General features: G+C 47.1%; 1 protein-coding gene across 1 annotated transcript in view; it reads right to left on the reverse strand.

Moving 5' to 3' along the window:
- AGBL1 (AGBL carboxypeptidase 1) overlaps positions 1–22,331 on the reverse strand; it is a gene marked incomplete at its 3' end in the record, with an annotated part of 374,941 nt that overhangs the window by 308,689 nt on the left and 43,921 nt on the right. Inside the window, exon 5 of the mRNA XM_081124548.1 lies at positions 18,802–18,895. Within this exon, the coding sequence (XP_080980674.1) occupies positions 18,802–18,895 (94 nt within the window). The remainder of the gene's footprint in view (positions 1–18,801; positions 18,896–22,331) is intronic.

Below are 22,331 nucleotides of genomic sequence, written 5' to 3' on the forward strand. Positions count from 1 at the left end.
TCTCTTAAGAAATCTACAACATGCATGAATTCGTACGTGGCAGACGCCGAGGCCCGGCCCTGCCGGATTTGGGCAGAGCGCCCACGTGTATTTGGAACTGGGATCCTTTCTTGTCCCTTTAGTAAGTCCCGTAATTCTCAGCAATACAAGACGGTTGTTGGAGGACACCTCCAAGGCACAGCTGGGACAGACTTAGGATTGGGGGAAATGGCAGAGCCTGAACTGAAGGGGAAAAAGCGGCCAAATCCCCCAGGGGAGGAAATGCCTGAGGGACTATGGACTCGGGGCGGCCGATGTCTGCTCTGCCGCCTGCGGGCTAATTCCCGCCACGACGTCCTCGGTGAAACTTGCCCCGTGAACGTGTGCTGGTGGCTGCTGGGGGGAAAGGAGATGCTGGTTTCCCACCGGATGTGGAGTCGAATCCCACTTTAACCTGAAGCATGCGGGATCCCAACGAGCCGGATGATTCCTGGCCTTCGGGAAGACGCCCGCGCGATACGATCCTCTGAAATTTTTCTAGGCATCGTTTTTGGGGAGTGGGGGGGGATTAGGTCAGGGGATTTATCATCCAAAGAATCCAATGAAGGAAACAATGCTAACTATGCCCGAAGCGCAAAGAAAACCTACCAAACCCTACGGAAAATCGACGTCGCAACACGACCTCACTTTCAGAGCCCAGCGAAGGGCACGTCTGCCCACGTGTGTCTCATCCGGTCCACGACGCCCGCAAGCAATTCAAGCAGCGAGGACTCCGGGGCACCCTCCCCGTGCCCTTCACAGGGGGCCCTTCCACTACTCCTGGCTCTCCCTGTGACTTCACAAGTATTTGTGGGACACTGTGGCTAACGCCAGTCCCTCCCTATTAATTTATAACACCCATGAGGACAGAAACGGCATCTGCTTCCAGCCACCATCCCACCCGGCCTGAGATGCTCACGACGGAAGAACGAATCCGTCGGTGAAGGAGACGTTTAAAAACGCTCGTAGATCAACTGGGGAAGTGAATCACTCATGCTCAGTGACTGTAATAAAGAATAAATTTATTCCCATCGTAAAATAATGCCTATGAGCGGGAAAGAAACATGTCACAGGCAGTATATTTGCACCAGGTTCTGCAGAAAGGCCTAACTGACAAATTATAGACACGGAGACGGCGTTCCTTACGGACGCCTGCCGCCGAGGGCCTGGCTGGTTCCCGCTTCCGTGCCCATTTTGACGGGGTCGGGACCGTGAAGGGGGACCTTTCCGGCACGTCTCCCCTCACACTAACTACCCAACTTGAGATCAGGAGTTCACTCCGTAATTCATCTCGTCTCCTGGGTCATCACCAAGGCGATCGCGGGTTAATGAGCCGTAAAACCGCTTCGGGAAGGGAGACCTCCCGGGGCGCGGGGACGTCAGCACCGAGAGCGTCGACTTCAGGAAGGCTCCAGCCCTCCAGCCATCATCGCAGAAATCCAAACGCACGTCAAACTGAACCGCCTTCCTCCTTCGATACTGAAAGCGATGCTGTAACTTGGCAGGGCAGACGGACAGAGGAGAAAGACCCCCGGACGACAGTGGGGTAGGCACTGTGCCCTCTTAGTATGTATTTCGCTTTTTTTTTTTTTTTTTTTTTTGGCAAATGCCAAGCATAGCCCCAGACAATGTGACAGATGAGCGGGATCATCGGGAGCCCTGAGGGAGAAGATTAAGGGAGTGGAAGAGCCGGCCTGTGAGGAGAGAGGTTTTTGAAAAATCTCATTATGAAGCAGCCCCGCCAGACGGCCGGTTTGCCGAGAAGGTGCAGATGTACTTGTGCTTTGCACTTAGACGCAAACCCCAGAGCAGCTTCGGAACAAAATGAGTTGTTCCAACAGGACGTGAGTAGAAGTGAAAGGAAAAAATTAAAGATGGAAAAGTCAAGACCCAGCGTCAGGACACGATTCCTCACAGGAGAACGTGTCGCTCTGTCAGGTCGTCCGCAGGCCCAGCAGTCTCACCTCCAGACGGGCGACCCGGATGCGGGCCCGTGACTCCCTACGACGCCCCTCCCGCGGCCTGGCCGGGGGCCAGAGGGGCCCTGTTATTTCCAATTGGTGCGTGTGATTGTTAAACGCAAACAGCTTTTGTGTTTATGACAGGACTGTGATTAGCATAAACACAGAACATACCCCGCCCAGCCGGGCGTGGCTCAGCGGTTGAGCATCGACCTAGGATCCAGGCGATCAGGGTTCGATTCCAGGTCAGGGCACATGCCCGGGCTGTGGGCTGCAGCCGATGAATGACTCTCTCATCATTGATGTTTCTCTCTCTCTCTCTCTCTGAAGTCAATAAAGATATATTTAAAAAAAAAAAAAAAAAGAACATACCCCAAAATTAATAGGTTCTGAACAGCCTTCAAAATCTCGCGAAAGGGTGACTTACACTTGAGAGCCGCGGCGCTCTTTCCACGCCCGGCCTCTCCGTGATGCTGAGAAACACAGTCCCTGTTCTATTGTCCAACTTCTCTGCCACGGAGCCAAGGGTCCCAGCACCCTGAGGGGGGGGCTCGCGTAGCCAGTGCCTGCGTGCAAGTCTGGAGCACCTCAACGTTGCCGTTAAGCAAAACCTACTCAGAACGGAAAGGTGGTCTGGTGAGCTGTGGGGGTCAAGATTTTTTTTTTAAAAAGCCATGAGGGGCCAGAGAGACAGACATCTTCAGTTTGCCACTTTCAATTTGGAAAAAAAAAAAAAGTTAAGTGGCTCTCTTGTGTCCTTCTGAACTCCAATGAAATGCAAAAATCTAGTTGTATTTTATTTTAAATTTAAAAGATTACCTCCCATTATTAGGTAATATCCCAGGTAAGACTTCCCAATATATATAAATTTTTAAAGTAACACAGAGAAGTTTAGAGTACAGACGGGCGAAGTGGTTAAGAGAGAGAATGGTTTCTAGCCCAGCAAGATTTGCGTGTAAATGGACCGAGCGTCTCAACAAACCTAGAAAAAGGACTGGTCACCCTGTAACCAAAAAAAAAAGAAGAATTTCGGGAACGAACATTGGGAAAACTCAGCTAGAAACATTGCGCAATGGGAAGGCTGTCCTGCACCAAGAACAAGGCCCACTCAGTCCCGCAACGGACACATCGGGTCTGGTGTCTTACTATTTTATTACAATTTGGAATTAAATCCCTTCCTCCAGTACTATTTTCTAATTGATTATGTTTGGTAAATGGGAAAGCAACCAATATTCATGGATGCATCTTATTATTCAAAGCATCCAGATGATGTCCTCTGCAAATGATTACTTGTTTTGTCATTTCCAAGGATTTTAACTTATGTTCGCATATGGGGAAGAATTTCACAGGCAGTGTCCAACACCAGAAAATTATATATATATAATATTATATTTTATATATATATATATATATATATATATATATATATATAAAAAATACAGTGCCACACCTCTTCCTATATTTCAGTCATGTTCCCTAAGAGCAAACTCTTCAAATATTTTTCTGTTTATTGTACTATTTGCCACCACGCTTGCAAACAATATGCTGTTACTGCTACTTATTGACTTATCAAATTTAGACAGTGTATGGAAGCTGTTTAGGTAGATGGCTCTGGATTGGCCTCCCAAAATCTCTAGATAACCTCTCTGTCTTGAGCCTCTCAGAAAAGATCTGAGTCAATTCAACTGTTCAAGGCCTGGACGCCCCTGGACCAGTTCTAGCCATGGATCCCCCGCCCCCCAGCAGCTGCTTAAAGGGTAATGTCTGGGCCTGGCCCTGAGGGAGAGAAAATATTTTATTTTAGAAACCCCTTTTTAATAAGCCAGAAATTATTTTAGAACTCCTTTTTAAGCTGCTTGCCCTTTTGAAACAAACAAACAAAAAAACAACAAAGACAGAGTATCTACAAAATTCTATGGAAAATCAAAAGCCATTCAACAACCGGTTTCCAAAATACACGCTCATTTCTGCTTCGAGAAACAAAATTGTATCGACCCAACAACTAACTATTCAGTGAAATCATTTTAGCTTTTGCCAGCAACTCTCATCAGAAAAGAACGCTAATAATATACTACGTGGGGCAAGCATTTATCCCCATCAAACAAAATACAGGAAGGCAACACTTGGGTTCTCCAACAACAGAAAAAAATTAATTGAATTTCTTAAAAAGAAATTCATTTTCTTTGAGTGCCTTGGGAACAATACCTCTATAAATATAAAATCATCTCATTTAACACTATACTACTACTATCAGTTTGTGGGGGAGGCAACTTGAGGCTGTAATACCCGTGGCTGCCCGCAGACGGCGGTGGGCCACCCGCGTGCTCAGGACTAGCGGGGAGCTGCCTCGGGACTCGCCTTTCCGGCCTCCCTGCCTCACCGAGTCTTCACCGCGTTTCCGAAACACTACTTTCCTCCACGGCTATTGCCTGACCGTTTCCCACATTCCCTCTTACCCTTTATTATTATAACCCGGCCACTGCATTATTTAACTTCATCACGGCATCACGTAATTGGGGGACCTTCATATTAACTCTGAAAAGCATTTGGGGAGGGATTCATTTGGCCTGAAACATGCCACATAAAATGGGATTGTATTATGTGTGATGATGATTACTATGATTAGGGTGGGCCATTTTCAAAGACAAATTATTTCAGCCTCCAGGAAACAGCGGCCTGAGGCTGCCTCTTTCCATTTTCGAGCCCTCTGGCTCTAGTAAAACTGTCCACTGCACATGTTTTATTTATTTATTCTAGTCATTTAATCATTTCTGCTTTTAAATATTGAGAGAAAGGAGCCGTACTGTGCTGCAGCGTGGTGTGGTGAAAACGGACTTGGATATTCTAACCAGGAGAGCTGGAATCTTACCGCTTCTACCTGCCGCCCGTGTGAGCTGCAGGAAGTCACCTATTTGGACTCAAAGTCTCTGCCTATCAAGTGAACCTATTGGGAGGACTGCCTTCTAGTTCCATTCTGCATAAGACACTGAAAGGTTGTAAGGAAATTTAAAACGTATTGCTGTGTCACAGAGTGTTAAATTGTTTTTTTCTTTTGTTTTGTTTTAAATATATTTTTTACTGATTTCAGAGAGTGGAAAGGAGAGAGAGAGAGAGAGAGATCAGTGATGAGTCATTGGTAGGATGCCTCCTGCTCGCCCCCTGCTGGGGATCGAGGAGCCCGCACCCCGGGCCTGTGCCCTGACGGGAATCGAACCCTGACCTCCTGGTTCATAGGTCGATGCTCAACCACTGAAACAGGCCAGACGGGCAAGTGTAAAATTGTTTCACCTTTAAAAAAATTGTAGAAGTATTTAAATTGCAAACATTTTAGCAATAGTGAGAAACAGGAATGAGAATATCCCATTACCACCCAACTCAAAATTTACCCATATTAATACCCAACTAATTGTTCAGAACACGACATCTGCTCTGCTCCCTCCACTCCCATCCCCAACACTGATGGGCTACGTTAAAGCTCCTCAATTCCTTTTTGAATAAATGGATAAATGAACAACCTAAATGATCAATGATAGGGATCTTAGTTTCAATGCATGTATCTGTAGCCAGACAATCAAATAAAATATTTTAGCTTTAGTTGTCTTAATTCTAAAAGTAAAGCCTGGTAATTATAGAAATCATTTTAAAGTTAATTTACAGTCTCATCACTGAGAAATAACTACAGTGATTAGTGTCCTTTAAATATTTTACCGGGTATATTGTTTAGGCAAAGGGAACATTTTTTTTTTTTAACTGACGTACTGAGATATAATTGGCATACAATAAATTATAAAAATTTAAAGTGTGCAATTTGGTAAGATTTGACATATGTATGCACCTTGAAACACCCAACAATCAAGGTCCTGAACATACCCGCAACCCCCCCAGGAAGCTTCCTCACTGTCAACTTTCTTTGTAAACTTTCCCTCCCGCCCCTTCTTTGCCCCCGGCCCTTGTCTCCAGGTAGCCACTCTTCTGCTTTCTGTCACAATAGCTTATTTTCTAGAATTTTACATAAACGGAATCACACAGCATGCACTTTTCGGTCTGGCTTCTTTAACACAGTATAATTATCTTGAGATTTATTCGCGCTGTAGCCTACATCAATAGTTCTGTCTTTTTCTTGCTGAGTAATATGACCTCGTATGGAAATACTAGTTTATTTAATCTATTCACCAGCTAATGAACTTTAAGGTTGCTCGGGTTCGGGCCTATCCCATATAAAGCTGCTATGAACCCCTGTGTACACGTCTTTGTAAAGATATATCCTATCATTTCTATTGGGTAAGTACCTAGAAAATGAATAGCCCTATTTCAGGTGCATGTTCAATTTTTAAGAGACTGCCAGACCGCTTTCCAAAGTGATTGTACCATTTTTACATTTCCGCCAGCAGAGTGTATGAGGTTCAGTTTATCCAGGTCTTTGCCGACCCTCTTTTTAACTATTACAATAGACACATAGGGGTATCACCTTGTGGTTTTAATGCGCATTTCCCTGAACCTTAATGTCGGTCATTATTTTATATGCATATTTGCCTGTATATCTTATACGGTGATACACCTGTTCAAATCTTTTGTTCGTTTTTTAAATGAACTGTTTTATTATTGAATTTTAAGTGTCCTTTATATATGCAGGATAAAAATCCTCGATGAGATACATAATTGAAAAATATTGTCTTCCAATATTTTTTGTGACCTGTGTCTTTATTCTCTCAATAGTGCCATTAGCAGGAGTTTTTAACCACGACGAAGTCTAGTTTATTCCTTCGACACTTTATGGATTGTGCTCTTAGGTTGCATCTAAAGAATTTTTGCCTTGCCCGGCCGGGCGTGGCTCAGTGGGTGAGCGTCGACCTGGGATCCTTGGCGATCGGGGTTCGATTCCCGGTCAGGGCACATGCCCGGGTTGCGGGCTGCAGCCGATCAATGACTCTCTCTTCATTGATGTTTCTCTCTCTCTCTCCCTCTCCCTTCCTCTCTCTGAAATCAATAAAGATATATTTAAAAAAAAAAAAAGAATTTTTGCCTCACAGAAGGTCACAAAGGTTTTCCCACACGTGTTCTTCCAAAAATGTTATCGCTGGAGATGGCATGCGTAAATCTCTCGTCCATTTTACGGTCATCTTTGTTAACAGTGTGAAGTATAAGCTGACATTAATCTCTGGACATCCAGTTTTTCAACGACCGTATATTGAACAGACTACTGTTTCTCCGTGGAACTTGCCCGTGTCAAAAATCTATTGTCCCTACATGTGGGGGGTTATTTCTAAACTGTCTACTCTGTTTTGTTAATCTATTTGTCAGTCTTGACATCAATATCACACTGTCTTGATTACTGTAGCTTTATACTAAATCTTGGAATATAATATTGTTAGTTCTCCAACTTTTTTTTCCCCCCAAAGCTGCATTTGCTATTCTAGGTCTTTTGCATTTCCATAAGAATTTTATAATCAATTTGTTGATTTCTACCAAAAAAAATCCTCGCGACTTTGACTGGGAATGCATTCAATCCGTAAATCAATTTAAGGAAAACTGACATCTTAACAATATTGAGTCTTCTGAGCCATGAACTCTATCTCTCTACTCATTCAGGTCTTCATAAATTTGTTTCAAGAATGTTTTATAGCCTGTGGCATGCAGATCTTTTGCATATTTTGTCAGATTTATCCCTATTTCATATTTCTGATGCTATTGTAAATTGTATTTTGAAAAATTTATTTTTGAATGGTTTGTCGCACTACAGAGAAATAAAAATTATTTTTGTATATTGATTTACCACCCTGGAACTTTGGTAAATTCAATTAATAATAGTTCTTGTAGCTTCTGTCTGTGTGTAGACTCCATCAGAAGTTCTACAAAGACAATCATAACATCTGCAAATAAAAGTTCTACTTCTTCCCAACCCACCTGAATGCCTCTTCTTGACCATTTGCCCCGACTACAATCTCCAACACCATCTTTAATAGAAGTGGCGGAGTGGATGTTCTAGTCTTGCTTCTGATCCCAGGGGAGAGCATCTGTCTTTCATCAAGCATGTCACCTCCCGGCCGGCGTGGCTCAGCGGTGGAGCATCGACCTAGGACCCAGGAGATCCCAGTTCGATTCCCGGTCAGGGCGCAGGCCCGGGTTGTGGGCTCGAACCCCAGCAGGGGGCGTGCTGGAGGCAGTCGATCAATGACTCTCATCATTGATGTTTCTCTCTCTCCCTCTCCCTCCCTCTCTCCGAAACCAATAAAGATATATTTTTTTAAATAAGTATGACGTTACCTGATGGTTTTCATGGATATGATTTACTGAGGGATATGATTTCTCTCACTTGTTGAATTTTTATCAGGACATGATGTTGAATTTTGTCAAATGCTTTTTCTGTGTCTATGGAGATAATTGTATGCTGGGTTTTTTTAAGTTTTTTTATATAATAAATTGCATGCAATGATTTCTGCCTGTTCAACTAATCTTGTTTTCCTGCAATAAATCCCAGTGGGTCTTGATTAAACGATATGAATTTTCTAAAATTGGGTTAAAGACATCTGCATCTCTACCCGTAAGAGACGTTAGCTGGTAGTTTTTTTGTTTTTTTGTTTTTTGTAAAGTCTCTTATCAGGTAACGCTGGCCTCACAACACAAGTTAGGAAGTATTTTCTCTTCTTTAATTTTCCGGAACAGTTTGTATGGAATCGCTAATATTATTCTTTAAGTGTTTGGTACAAATCACTAGTGAAGCCAACTAACCTTGTGGGGATGATTTTAACTATGCACTCAATTCCACTAATAAATGTAGGGCTATTTTGGTTATCAATTTATTCCTGAACGAGCTTTGGTAGCTTATGGCTGTCAAATTTTTTCAACTTCATCTAAGTTGTCAAATTTATTGGCATGAAGTTGTTCTTAATACTCTCTTATTACACTTTTCCCATCTATGGAGCTAGGAGCAATTTCCTCTCTCATTTCTGATCACGGTAATTTGTCTCCTCTCTTTCTCTCTCTCTTTTTTCCTAATCAGTCTGGGTAGGGATTTTATCAACTTTATTGATCTCAAAGAATCAGCTTTTGATTAAACTAATTTTTCTCCATTGTTTCTCTTTTGCTGTCTCACTGATTTCCATTCTAATGTTTCTCATTTCCTTCCCTTGCTTTGGGTTTTGACCTTGTTTTTTTAATAAGTGAAATTTGAGCTTCATTAGATACCTTTCCGCCTTTCTTCTATGCTAACATATAGTTTATAACATATAAATTTCCCCCCAGAACGCTCCTTGGGGCAGCATTGTCCTGTGTTCCTTTGCCCGCCTGAAAATTCAGTATTGAATCCTAGATACCGTGACATTTTACCGCGTTGAGCGCTAAGTATTTCTGTATTCCTATAAATATTCCGAAGCTCTACTCTGAGAGGCAGTTACGTTTCTTGGAAACAGTTTTCTCTTTCCAGGTCTTGCTTTTAATATACCTGACGGGCAAGTCCAGAGCGGCGCTCCGTCTAGAGCCACCTGCCCCCCACTTCTCTACGCTCTGCGGTGTCCCCCGCCCCACAAAGCACCAAGTTTTCCCGCCCGCCTGGAAGAACCCAGCACCATTTCCAGCCCCGGAGGGCACCAGGCACTGCTCCTTCCACTCCCTTAAGTCCGTCTGTCCTTTCGATTCCAAGCACCTCGGTGTCCCAGACTCGCAGCCCCACCTCCTCGCCTCTGTCCCCTCAACTCAGGCCCCCCGCTAGGCTGCACCTGGGGTCCCCCTCCCTGCATTGCACCCCGGACGCTCTCTTAAGACAGTAACTGTGAAAATTTAAGGGTCGTCTCTCCGGGCTCACCGTCCTTCACTGCCTGAGGGGCATCTTTTAAAACATTGTTTTATGTATTTTTATCTGTGGCTCAATTATTTTTTTTTTCAGGTAGGAAGATCAATCTGACCTCGGTTCTTCCATCTTGGCCTGACGCTTAAGTTATGTGTATATTTTTATATAGTTGAGATCCCACTGAATTATGAACCTTCTTTTTTCTAGTCAATGCTTTTTCATAAGCTATTACCACTGGCAAACGTCATCCCTCATCTATTTTTGTGTGTTGCTACATAATGTTACAATGTATAAATAGATCACTTTTACTACACCTTCCCTGTTATGGAACTTTTTTTCCTGGTTACAGTGTTTCCAATTATAAATAAAACTACGACTGGGATACTTTTCTGCATCAGTCTTCACCCACCTCTGTCAATGACTCTTTCTAGACAGATTTCAAGACGTGGCAACATTGGGTTAAGGCATGAGAAGCTTTTTGGTGGTTCTGTGGGGTTTTTTTTAAATCTTGATATACGTCACCTCATTGTTTTCATGAAGGTTTTATCCATCTGCACTCTCAGCGCATGTGAGCGCACATCTTATTGCAGCCTCACCGACAATAAATATCACCGTTTTTCAAAATCTTCGCTGCTCTGATTTGCGAGACGGGTGTCTTGCTCTAAATTGTGTTTCTCTGACTGTTGGCAAATTGAATATTTTTACGAGTGTATCCGTGTTTCTATTTCCTAGCTGTGAATCATAGCCCCCCCTTCCCCCCATTCTTCTGTGGTCTGGTAAAGCCTCAGAAAGCTCCGATCGGCCTGCCCTCACTCCTTTGTACCTACTACGCGCCGCCCAAAAGAAATTCAGACCTAATTTACATGACTTCCCTTCTTTTCAAAGGCAGTCTATTGCTCCGAGCCATTTTTCTCACCGGCTCTGCTGAGTATAAGTAACGACCCTGTGAGGTCGATGCTAAAATAGCGCTTTAATTGAACTTAGGCAGAAAGCCTCCCATCGGTCCCCGCCCTGCAATCTCTGTCTAAATTCTTAAAAGCAGCGAGCCCTAGACGGCCGCATGTCCACGTGATGGCTCCCTGTGACCCTCCGCTTTCTGGCTAATTGAGTTGGCCCATCTCCGCTAAACAAACACATCCCCAGACACCGCGCCCACTCTCGGCCCCACGGGAAAAGCAGCGTGTTTCCTCCCCCGGTGCCTGATGACTGGTGAGGTCTGTGTGTCCAGTCAACCCCTGAAGAATTTGGCAATGGCCTCTGAGAAATATCACCTCCCTCAGAGGAAACGGGGAAGGTCCCGCGGGACCTCCTGAGCAGGGTCCTTCCGTACCTCCCCCCGGTTCTTTGAGCCCCCCGCCCCGTTTGGGGTCAGGTGATGCTATGAGGAGGGTATGATTTGCAGGAAGGTGTAAACGTCTCTGCCCTAGAAGATAACTCCTAAGAGAAACTTCCTACGGGCCGCCCTCCAGTCCCCAGAGGAAAACCGGGGGCAAACGCAGAGAGAACGGAGACGGGTGCGGGCCTCAGTGAGAAAGATGGAAATGGACTTTCTGTCAAGAACCCTCACCGGGTTCTTGTCATACAATTTGCCTCAGAAATCAGCACGTCCGCAGCATTCTGCCTGCCCCAGCTCGTGTCACGCTGAGGAAGAAATAGCTCCCCGGGCAGTGGGGACGGTCTGAGCGCCAGGCCATCTTCCTCGAATCAAGGGCCGGCCGTGGGGTCTCGGGGCGACCCCCCATGCATGAGTTCCAGAGCTCCTCTTCCTCCTCAAGGCGTCCGGCTCCCCTCGCTCAGGGGGCAGGAGGTCACAGGGGACCCCAAAGCGGGAGAAACAAGAGCCAGAGGCCCTGTCCGGAGGGCAGCCCAAGCCCGCCTAGGGCGGCAGAGGAGCACGTGATGCATTTCGAGGAAATCTCTCCTAAGTTAGGGCGTCCTGAGGCCCAGGGCCCAGGGCAGAGGCCCTTCTTGCTCCGCTGGAAGGGAATTTCTGGAGAAAGGCATTGTGCGAACATTACGTTCATGGAACAGGAAGCTGGCCCAGGTCACAAGCCCAACACCGGGTCAGAATACACCTTCCTGGCATCCTGCGTTGTGACTGTTGCCATAAACCATCAGCAACACGGGCACAGGGTCCCCCTTCTGTCTGCAAACCCCCGAGCCTGGCACCCGGATAGGCACACAGACTGCCGCTCGGTAAATGTTGAACATCCTAGTTCGGGGCACGTTTGTTTTGCATTACGCAGCACAGCATCTTAGAGAGACAAACAGTGTCTCGGAGTCAGGAGAGACGGCTTGGTTCGACCTCCCTGGCTCTCAGTGGCCTCATCTTAAGATGAAGGAGTTGTGCCAGCCGATCCCTAAGGAACTTCCAACTTTAGATCCCATGACTCAAATACCCATGACTGGCTCTAATCCGGCAGAGGTCACTGGCTTCCCAGGAATATGAAAGGGACCTGAACCAACAAACCTAGTTGCCAAGGTTTAATACATGTAGGAAACTATTCATTCCACCATCGGCTAGAAGCGTGGAGTCAGATGGCAAATGCACTCATCACTGTCAGTAAGTTGAGCCCATGCACTCCACTCCCAACATCAGCACTTAGGAGGCCGGGCTGGAATTTTTTTGTTCCTGCTCCAAGGTATTTGAGTCCAAGTGATCTGGAGCCCACGGAATCTGAATGCCCGAGGTGAGCCTGTGCCCCGGAGCCCACAGAGTCTAATTATATCGCACCGAGAGCAGCCGAGCCACAAAGCCATTCATGGGGGAGAGTCGGGGAAAATGAATGCCCAGGGAGAAATTCAGCAGCTATTTTGAGAAAGGGGGAAATGTGCTTCTTTGTCTCGGTGACAAAGCAGCTGAGTCATTCAATCGCTCCTGATCTCGGGGAACCCATTAGCTTTGGTTGAGTCTCCACTCATCTGTCAGCTACTAGGATCGGAGGAAGGAGAACGGTGGGATGGTTGGAGAAGGCGCAGAGGGCCTGGCTTTGGGAAAACATCGTGATTTGGAGGGGAGGGAAGGAAGGAGGACATTGTTTATAGCTCATAAATTGAAGATGAAATCACCATAAAGAGCTGCCAGCGAAGTAATCCTGCTCTGGGGCACGGCTCTAACGCCAGAGCTGCCCTGACATCGGGACTTTGAAAGGAAAAGATCATCTAACACTATTCTAAGCGCAGGGAGCTGCTGGGCCAGACAACAGGAGACTAAGCTGAAGAATCTGCTTATGAGGCTCACTCGAGACCCAGCACTTCCATCTCCTCCCGTTGCCAAGGTGTTTAAGCCCAGCGGGTGGAGCACACGGCCTCCAAACCCCATGGCCCCACAGCAACCCAGGCGCCCAGGAGCCCCTGAGCCGAAACAGTATAAATCATAGCATGAGGACCCTGCTGGAAACCTGAGAGGACACTGAGGGGGTGAGAATACTGGAGATCCTCTCCCCAGCAAGGTCCTGAGCAAGACACTTCCCCACCTCCTGTGTCCTTGGGAAAGCTCCAGAGAGATGAAGGTGAGGAATTAAGGCCCTGTCTCAGCTTGTAGGCCGTCCTGAATTCTCTCCTCATGAGTGCACAAAGCTCAGGGAATACAATGGAATTTAAGGACCAGCCTCTGCTAGGAGTAACAGCCACTTTTTATTGAGTCTGGTGAGTTTAAAGGCAGGCAGGCAGCAGAGGTTTGTAAGTCCCGGGAGATACACACGATAACAGCAGGAACTCGGCACCTGAGGTTGGGCTGAGTGCTCCGGTGTGAGGCCCCAACAGGATCGGCAGGGATGTGGAAAAGGCCTTTATTATTACCAACACCCTCAGGCCCATCCTGGAAATGAGGGGGCAAGGGGGCAGCTCCAACAGGAGGTGTTGAGACGCAAAACAAAGGCAAGCTTCTCTAAGGTCGCAAGACAAATCGGCCGCAGACGAGCCATCCATCTTTGCCTCAATAAATTTTCCTACTTAGTGAATTGGGAACAGCTTCAAAGACAGCTGGAGTGGCGATGAACAAACTTGTCTGCAGTGCAACAAGCTAGTGAGGCCCAGCTCACCGTGGCCCAGGATCACCTCTCCTTCCCCAGTTCTTTAAAAAAAAAAAAAATGCCCCCTAAATTCTAAAGCCCCAGCTGAACTGATTATCCAACCAAATGCTGGAAGCCTCTCTCCAACAGCAAACCAAGTTTTCTTGTGAATGCTCCCCCACTCCCCCAAACCCCTCAAACTCACATCTTTCCCTTCTTTCTTCTGAACTGAATTCAAAGTCTACTATACAGGCCCTTGGGTGGGCCCTACAGAGAACGGCAAGGTCAATACCACTGGATTTCGACCTTTAGAAAATTTAGAATCTCAAGGGGAAAGATGACACTCCGGCCAACATAGTAGAGAGTCAAATCTGATATAACATTCATGGGAAATATGAGCCAAGCGCTGGAGGAGGGAAGATTCCTTCTGTCTGGTGAGGTGGAGCAGGTGCCATAGGCGGGACCTGGAGAGCAGGGAGCAAGTCTACCCTTCCATCGGGCAGGGAAGCCGTTCCTCAGGAGGGGAAGCCGACGGGGAAGACCTGGGGCAGCACAGGGCCTGTCGCTTGCAGGAATAACTGGCTAGAGAGGGAGATGGGAGGAGGGGTAAAGGGTAAGGATGCCTATGGAGGCTGCTCTGAAGTCAAGGAAGGGGGGTCATCTGACAAAACCTGCTCAAAGGTGACGGTCATGAGGAAACAGGTACAAGCCAACGCCAACATACAAAAGTAAAACCTGTGCCAGCATGGAGGATATCTGGGGTGTGAGGAAGGCCTGTGCCAGCCGCCTGCCCTGGGAGGGCTGGCACAAGGCCACGGAGGGTTAGCGGCATTGCCCTGCGTGCCCCTTCTCTCTAAAAGGTGTACGGTGTGTGCTTCTGCCGTAAATCTTGCCATGAGTACTATCTGGGCACAGGGCTTCATTGGGGGACAGCTGCACAACTAATTTTAGGTCTGAGCTAGGGAAGTAGGGCAGGTTTAATCTCCAGGGTGGGGAGGAAACAGTGACACAACACTGGGCATCTGTTCCTACAAAGGCGTCCCAGAATAGCTCTCCAGAGCTTACCAACGCTTTGGAGACGACACTCCGGAGGGCTATTCATGTCCCCCAACATGGTACTTCACCCCCTTCCCAGAAGACCCCTGCACACCCACAGGCTCTGGCACCCAAGTGGAGCTCAGGAGAACTCACTGGGTGCACCTTAATTACTGCTCGAGGGATGGCGTTCATGGGAGAAAGTGAGCCCTGGCCCAAACGCCCCGTCTTCACATAGCCCTCCAGCCTTACTGCCTGAGCTGAAGCCGTGAGCCGAGGGTCCAATAGTATTTACACTCATGACAATCAACCATATGACGCACATCAAAGCTTATAGCATTTTTACACCTTATTTCTCAACACCCACAACCAGCCTAGGAGTGAGAGAACCTGCTTGGTCAGGCCCACTTTGCGGATCATCTGGAGAGAGGGCTCCAGTGCAGGTCTTCTGACCTCAACACCTTTGTTCTGACCTTGCTGCTGGGCGCGGGGAGTGAGGCAGAAAACAAGGCAGCTCTGGGAAAGAACTCAAAGGCAGAGGGGGCACACAGTTATTTAGTCTTTGAGAGGAAACAGCCATTCGACTGAGCAAAAAGGCTCCCCCACCACGGAGCAAATCGTTCCATGAGTATGAGCCATTTAGACGGTAAGAGAAATTTAAACAAACTTATAACAGCTTAAGACTGTCTTACATATGGCGGCTTAGAAATAAAACACTGGAAACAGACTGTGTAAGACACTCGGGGGGCGGTGTAAGAGCTGAGGCTCGCGTATCAGACAGGGTTGAAATCCCAGCCTGTTCCTAACTTCTTTCGGCTTCAATTTTTTTTTCTTTCCCTGTGAAGTTGGGGACAGGAATAGCACCTGCCTCGCGGAGCAGAGCATCGAATGAGGCAACGCGTGCTAGGCCCTCAGAAGGGCACATAATGAACACCACGGCCATGCTGGCTACGAGGTGATGGGTGCTGAAAAGCCCGTTCCATGGAGGTTTGGTTTTAATTTGTCATTTGGCTCAAGAAGGGGAATCTGCCTCCACCCCAGCTGTAGGCAACCACTGATGTGTCCTGTCGCTGTAAACTAACTCTGCCAGACCTAGACCACCACATGAACGGAATCATAAAACATACACGTGCTTCTGTGTCTTGCCTCCATTCCCCCATTTTAGGGATTCATCCGCATTGCTGGATGTATCAATAGCTTATCCTCTCTATGGCTGATTCGTTTTATTGAATAGATATACCACAAGTTGCCTGTCCATTCATTTGGTGATGAACACTGAGGTTGTCTCCAGTTTTTTAGCTACATGGAAATAAAGTTTCTATGAACATTAAAACAACAACAACAACAGGGGGAGGGATCATGCTGCCCAAATTTTACAAGAAAAAAAACCACAAAAACAAAAAACAAAGAAATGCAAAAATAGGCCTGAGGTCCCGGTTAATCCCTGGTGTTACTGTCCCACTTTCCCGAGGTACCGTGATCCCTTCTGTGCATGCACTCGGCTCCCCTTGGAGTGCCTGGGAAGGGGGCTTCTGGGCTTGGTTGCTTACTTCCCCCCACCACTGCCTGGTGGGAAGTCAGTGTGGATGCAAAAGGGGCCACACACCAACCCTGACAAGCTCAGGGGAGGCCCGCATGGTGGGTGGGGAGTAACAAACTCGGACCCTAAGTAACTGCTACACAGGATGGTCTGAACATAAAAATTCCCAACAAAAGCGAGTCATAGCTAGTGGAGTCCTAGGCCTGCAGCTTCCTTGACAAAGGTCAATCTTTACCTGAGAGCCTGTCCATTTAGTCTTCTTGCATCTAAAATAACGTACCTTTGGAATGTCAAAGTGATCCCTTTTATAGACCCCTCAAGGCACACCCGCCTGCACTGGAGCACAGAGCCCCTCGTGGTTATCCTGTGTCCCGCATACCGTCTCTATGTGCTGAACATGTAACTGTTAACTATCCTGTACCCACCAACGTAAAAGTATGCGCCTCTCTGGTTTACTTTTAATCCAATCCTAGAGATTGCCCCAATTTGCCTTCTCCCACCCCCTTAATCTAGCACCAGCAGATTTCACAGAACCCTCCTCAGGTCTCCTCCTTTGAGCCTATTGCATAATATAAGCTGCAAAACTGCCATTCTCTGGAGCGTTTTCTCAGTTCATTGAGATTTCTGCTCCCGGGCAATTGTCCTCAGTTTGGCGCAAGTCAACTCATAAAAATTCTCAACAGGTTTGCACATTTCTCCCATGGACACAAACAGTAAAAGGTGTCAGGACCCCAAAGGAAGGGGCCTTGTGCCAAGGTTAGCTGGGAAGGGCTTCCTGGAGAATCCCTTCAAGCAACGTGGCACCCAAGCTGGCAGAGAAGAGATGAGATGACTGAGTGAGACACGTGTATAGATGGGCCCAGCAGACATCCCACAGATTTTTCAGATGATACAGGGGAAGCATCCACATATCCCTGAGCTGCCAAACAGATGAATGAAAACAGCGGCCGATCACAAGAGGCCATGTGAATGGAGTTAAAAGGCAAAGTTCACGGGCTGGGGACCAAGGGACATGTCAGTGAGACAGCAGATGCCAGCAGTAAAGGCCTCCACACAATGATAAAGACCAGACGTGCCCAAGTCATACACAGCCCCATGGATGTAAACGGACGCTTAAGATGGAAATAAAGAATAAATTACAGAAAATCACAGAAGCTCATTTTCGTTGTTGTTGTTACTGAGTCTGTGACTCTGAAGTTTTGGTTCTTACTAAGTAAAGATGACTCAGTAGAATTTAGTTGAAACCCATTTTGCAAGATATCTTCCCTTTAGGTGGGATGTTTCTAAAACGAGGTACATAGAACAATGACTCCTAACAAAAGAAAGTCTCCAAACAAAAATAGCTCCCCGGCCCAATCAGTTGTAGAATGAGGTACCCTGCGGACGCATCTCGGATATTCTGAATGCGTGTTGGCGTGACCAAGGCTCCGAGCAGTCTCATGGTGAAGCAATGTATCAAACTTTGTCTAACACAGTCCTTCTCATTGCATTTGATGAGGAATTTTTTTATTTTTTTTTTACTGAGATATAATGTATTTCACTCTAGGAAATGCTGGTGGAGAGAGCTGCAGGTGAGAATGGATGGTAATGGCATTACTGCGGTGACCCCAAGAGAAAAATATTCAGGTGGAACATGAGCTTGAGATTGATGCTGGGCAGAGGAACATATCATGGCTGGGCATGGAAACGCTACTTTGCCAAATGACCCCGTCTATCTTGGAAATTGGCTGAATCTTTTCTAATATTCTTTCAAGGTCCTCGCTGAGTCACTCCCGTAAATGATGGATCTTAATGGTCCCAAATATCTCTAACGCCTTCGTGTCTGACCATCTCCCTTTTTAAGCCGGTGATTCACTCACTCCACTCGAGCACGCAGGGCCAGAGAGAATGGCAGAGTTTCATTTTCCGATCGTAAAAAAAGTCTGAAAACCAGCCCACAACCGTGATGGACGATTGTAAGGCCCAGATTTCATATCGGAAATTTAACCGGCTAACTCTTTAGGGACTCCCAGGAACACCACCTTTCCCTGTCGTTTCTGGGCTGTCTTTTAAAGCCTACACTCACTACTGTAGAGTTGCTGTGAGAAAAAAGACGACCTGAAGTCTTCAGGCAGAAAACAGAGGCTTTGAAGTCAAAAGGATCTGGAAACAAAGCCTGACTCTGGCTTCTGTAGCACTGTGACTGTGGACAGGGCTCTTTCCACATTTTCATTTCCTCGTGTGAAAATGAGGGTAATCATATATCCATTCAGGGTTGTTGCGAGGATTGGAGGAAATGACACGTTGGTGGGGAGGAGGCAACTGGTGACAAAATCAAGTCACTGTCCCATATCTACAAGGGGGGATATCATCACCCAATGGAGCCGGAAACGCCGTGAGCATGTGTATGAGGCCCTCTCCAGCTCTGCATCTATTAATGGCGCAAGTACTAGCAGAAGCACTCCATACCTGATGATCCGGGTACGCTTCCGGGTGTAAGGGGTGATGACCTTGAAAAGCAGTTCCATAGCTCCGTTAATTCCCAGCATGGCGGCCGTGGTGACTGAGAACGACAAAAGCACAACTGGTGTTGAACTATCTGAACCAAGCGTTGTTTCCAGCAAGACAGAGTGACCCCAAAAGACAGGGGAGGTCCATCGCCTTCCGTACTAAAGGCAACTTAAAAGCAGAGAAACTCTGCGGTCGTCTCATCTCTGGTTGGACCTAAGGGCCACCGAAAAAGGCCACATAATCTTCTCACTCTATTTTCTTCCCAAAGGGGGTCCAAGCCATGGAATTACGTTTTTCATTCTCTGATGGCCAATTTGCACTTCTCCACTGTATTTTTTATTTATTTATCTTTAATGTTGAAAGTATTACTGATGTCTCCCCTTTTCTCCCCCACTGATCCCTCCACCCCGCATCCGTCCCACCCCCAGGCCTACCCCACACGACTGTCTGTGTCCATGGGTCATGTGTGCATGCATATACGTTTCAACTGTATTCTTATGCAGAATCGTCAAGGACATTGCTGAATAGAAGATTTTCCTGTAAGTAGACCTTTGGGTTTCTGGCGATGACTTCAGTTTGTTTCGCAAACCACCAACTTCCCATATGACACATACATGCATGTACACACACAGGCGTGCTTCCCAATGAAGAAAAGTCACCGGTTGGTGGGTTAAGGTTCAGTATAACATGGACTGACTCCTTTAAAACTTTCAAGGGCCGCCTAAGAAGGAAGTCAGCACCCCCTCTTTTCCACCCAGGTGCCAAACTCCCCTACAGCCTTCGTACTTGGATCTCCCACGACTGAGGCTAAGACTTGACTATGCCTCTAGCTGTCATGATGTCAAAGGAAGAATTAGTTCTTCCTGCTCAGAGATACCTAAGCCTGGGAAAGTCTTGCCTTTGTGCCCAGTTGGATGGTTACAAAAATATAACCAGAGACCTGAATAATAGAAACTCAGAAGGGCTTCTGGTCATCCCAGTGGCTTGGCTACAAAAATCTCTGAATGTCACTTTCATCTCCAGTGACTCCCTGGCCTCTCTGCAACATGCCCCATGCCCCGCAGCTCACTTTAGAAAGAGCTCTGGTCATGTCAAAAAATAAATAAGAGGAATCTACAGGATACAGAATGGAATCGGTTTGGCAGGAGGCAAAATTTCAGTGGGAGAGGAACGAAGATTGTCTTCCAAGGTGTGACTCCATTTCCCCTTTCCTGCACTGCATGGATGTGGTGCAGCAGAGCCAGCCTTGTTCCAAGAAATACAGGTAGGAACAAGGGGGTCATGGAGAAGCAGAGAGAGAGACAAGGGAGGCCTATCCTGGCTTGCTCCAAGCCCCGCAGAAGATGGATATATGGAAATCTGGAAGCTCTAATGTAGGTCATCTCAGAGAGACTGAGGCTGATGACTTAGCTCTTACAAGGAGTGCCTGTTCCGGGCACGTCCCCCCTACGCATGTCCCCCCCTGACGCTAGTACGGCAGTAATTGCCTGGGTCAGAATCCAGGGATTTGCCATCCTCACCCTGCCCATCCATCTTCCACTCTCATGGCCACCACTTCCCAACTGGGAAAACACGCCTGAGTGACCTCCTGGCGAATAATTTGGCAAAATGCTAGTATTAACTAGCGTCGAGGAGGAGAGCGCGCTAAGAGCATAAACTCTTAACATGGAAGACTTGAGACCTGGAATGGAGAGAGGCGAACAATAAGAAGCCTCCCCTGAGTTCTTCCATGCTGGCTGCCGGCCCAAGGTTAGACCTCTGACAGCTCTATAAATATCCCCGTTGGCCATCCGAGCGCTGCCAACGGGTTCACTGGCTGTCACAGACCCGTTCCGGTTCCAGCCAATTCCTTCTGCAGATAGAAGCTGTTTAGAAAGCTCGCTGGAACATCAACGTGGCTAACAATTCACCCAAGAGACAGCGATGCATAGGCTCTGTGAACTCTGCTTGCCTGTCACCAGTCAAGTCAATGGATAGAGAGTGATAGATAATTTTTAAAATAGTTTATGAAACACTGAGTGGGTCCAGTACATGCCGTCTTAGGCTATGAGACAAGGGGCCACCTCCTCACACCCACGGGCGAACCCCAGCATTTCTCAGAGCTCCCTGCTGAAGAAATTCTCATACGTAACAAGGGAGCCAAGTCATTCAGCCTAACTCTTCTGCGGGGAAACAAAATGAGATTCTTCAAACTGTCGTTGGCAAGCTCCGCATGGGGGTGGCAGGCCTTCTGGCTGCTCGTTAGGGAGAGTTGCCCTTCAGGCAGAGCTTCACCTCCTCCCTCCCACGTTCCTTTACTGGAGATGGGTCTGTCCAGATCCTTCCAGCCCCTCCCGAATCATGACCGTTTCTGACCATCCGGTCAACAGCTCCGAGTGCAAGTGGAGGCTGTGTCTGGGAACACGGAGTCGAAAAGCTATCCCGTTGTTCCCTGGAAATGCTTTCTCATTATAGGTCCTCCGTGCTGATTAAGAGATTAACTGATGAAGTGTGTACCCACTATTTTAGTAGTTCTGAGCATAGTTAAGGGGGGAAGTCACCTACGTACTCCCCTGTGTTCTGTTATTTCAAAGGACCAAGGGGAAAGAACAGAGCAGGGAAGGGAAACGAACGCTGACTGAGCAACTACGAAGTGACAAGCAAACCTGTGAACATTACGGCACTTCTGCCACCCGCCAAGTCTGTGAGCTCTTATTCCCACTCTGCTGGTACAAAGGAAGACACTGAGGTTGAACAGGTTAAGTGCCCACGTGATAACGCTCTTAAGAAAGAAATGAGCGTCGGGCCAAGGTCTTCCTGGACCTAAGCCCATGTTCCTTCCTCTGGAGAGCATTACATCTAAATAATTGTCACTTCCGTCCTGAAGGAAAGGGGCTCAGGAAGGTGAGATGAAAGTCTGTGCTCATTAGCTCTGAGATAGAGGAGGTACAGAAGTGAATCTATTAACAAGAACGGTCTCCGTATGGAGAGTAGAACAGACATGCGTTTGGGAGTTAGAAACTCAGCCCCTGGGACTTATCTGCATGAACTCGAGCAGTGACTTCACTCTCCCAAGTTTAACTTTCTTTTCCTTGGCCATAAAATGGTGTCTAAATACAGGACTGTTAGGATAATCAGAAATAATCCAAATCACGGGATGGCAAATGAGGCTATTTCACGTGGCCGTGATACATCTAGTTAGCTTAAGGACCATGTTCAGCAGCACTGTGAGGTGAAATTTGCTAAAGGATGTTGTCATCAATGAGGAACATCGGGGACACGGTGGGGAGACTGGTGACGGGAGGGTCATTCTTGACAGGTGTCATACATCGCACTGTGCCTTGACCATGACGAGGGCTGAAGAAAGCCTGCCCTCTCCTGCCATAGGTCATTTTCACCTCGTGGGGCTAATAGAGAGGCCTGGAGCCCTTAGACTGGGTGGTTCACAAGGCAAAACAATACTGAGGTCTAACTTTGGGAACAGGCTCAAGAGTCCCACCCAACTGTGG

This window comes from Miniopterus schreibersii (genome assembly GCF_964146895.1).
Source record: "Miniopterus schreibersii genome assembly, chromosome: 22".
Lineage (NCBI taxonomy): Eukaryota > Metazoa > Chordata > Mammalia > Chiroptera > Miniopteridae > Miniopterus > Miniopterus schreibersii.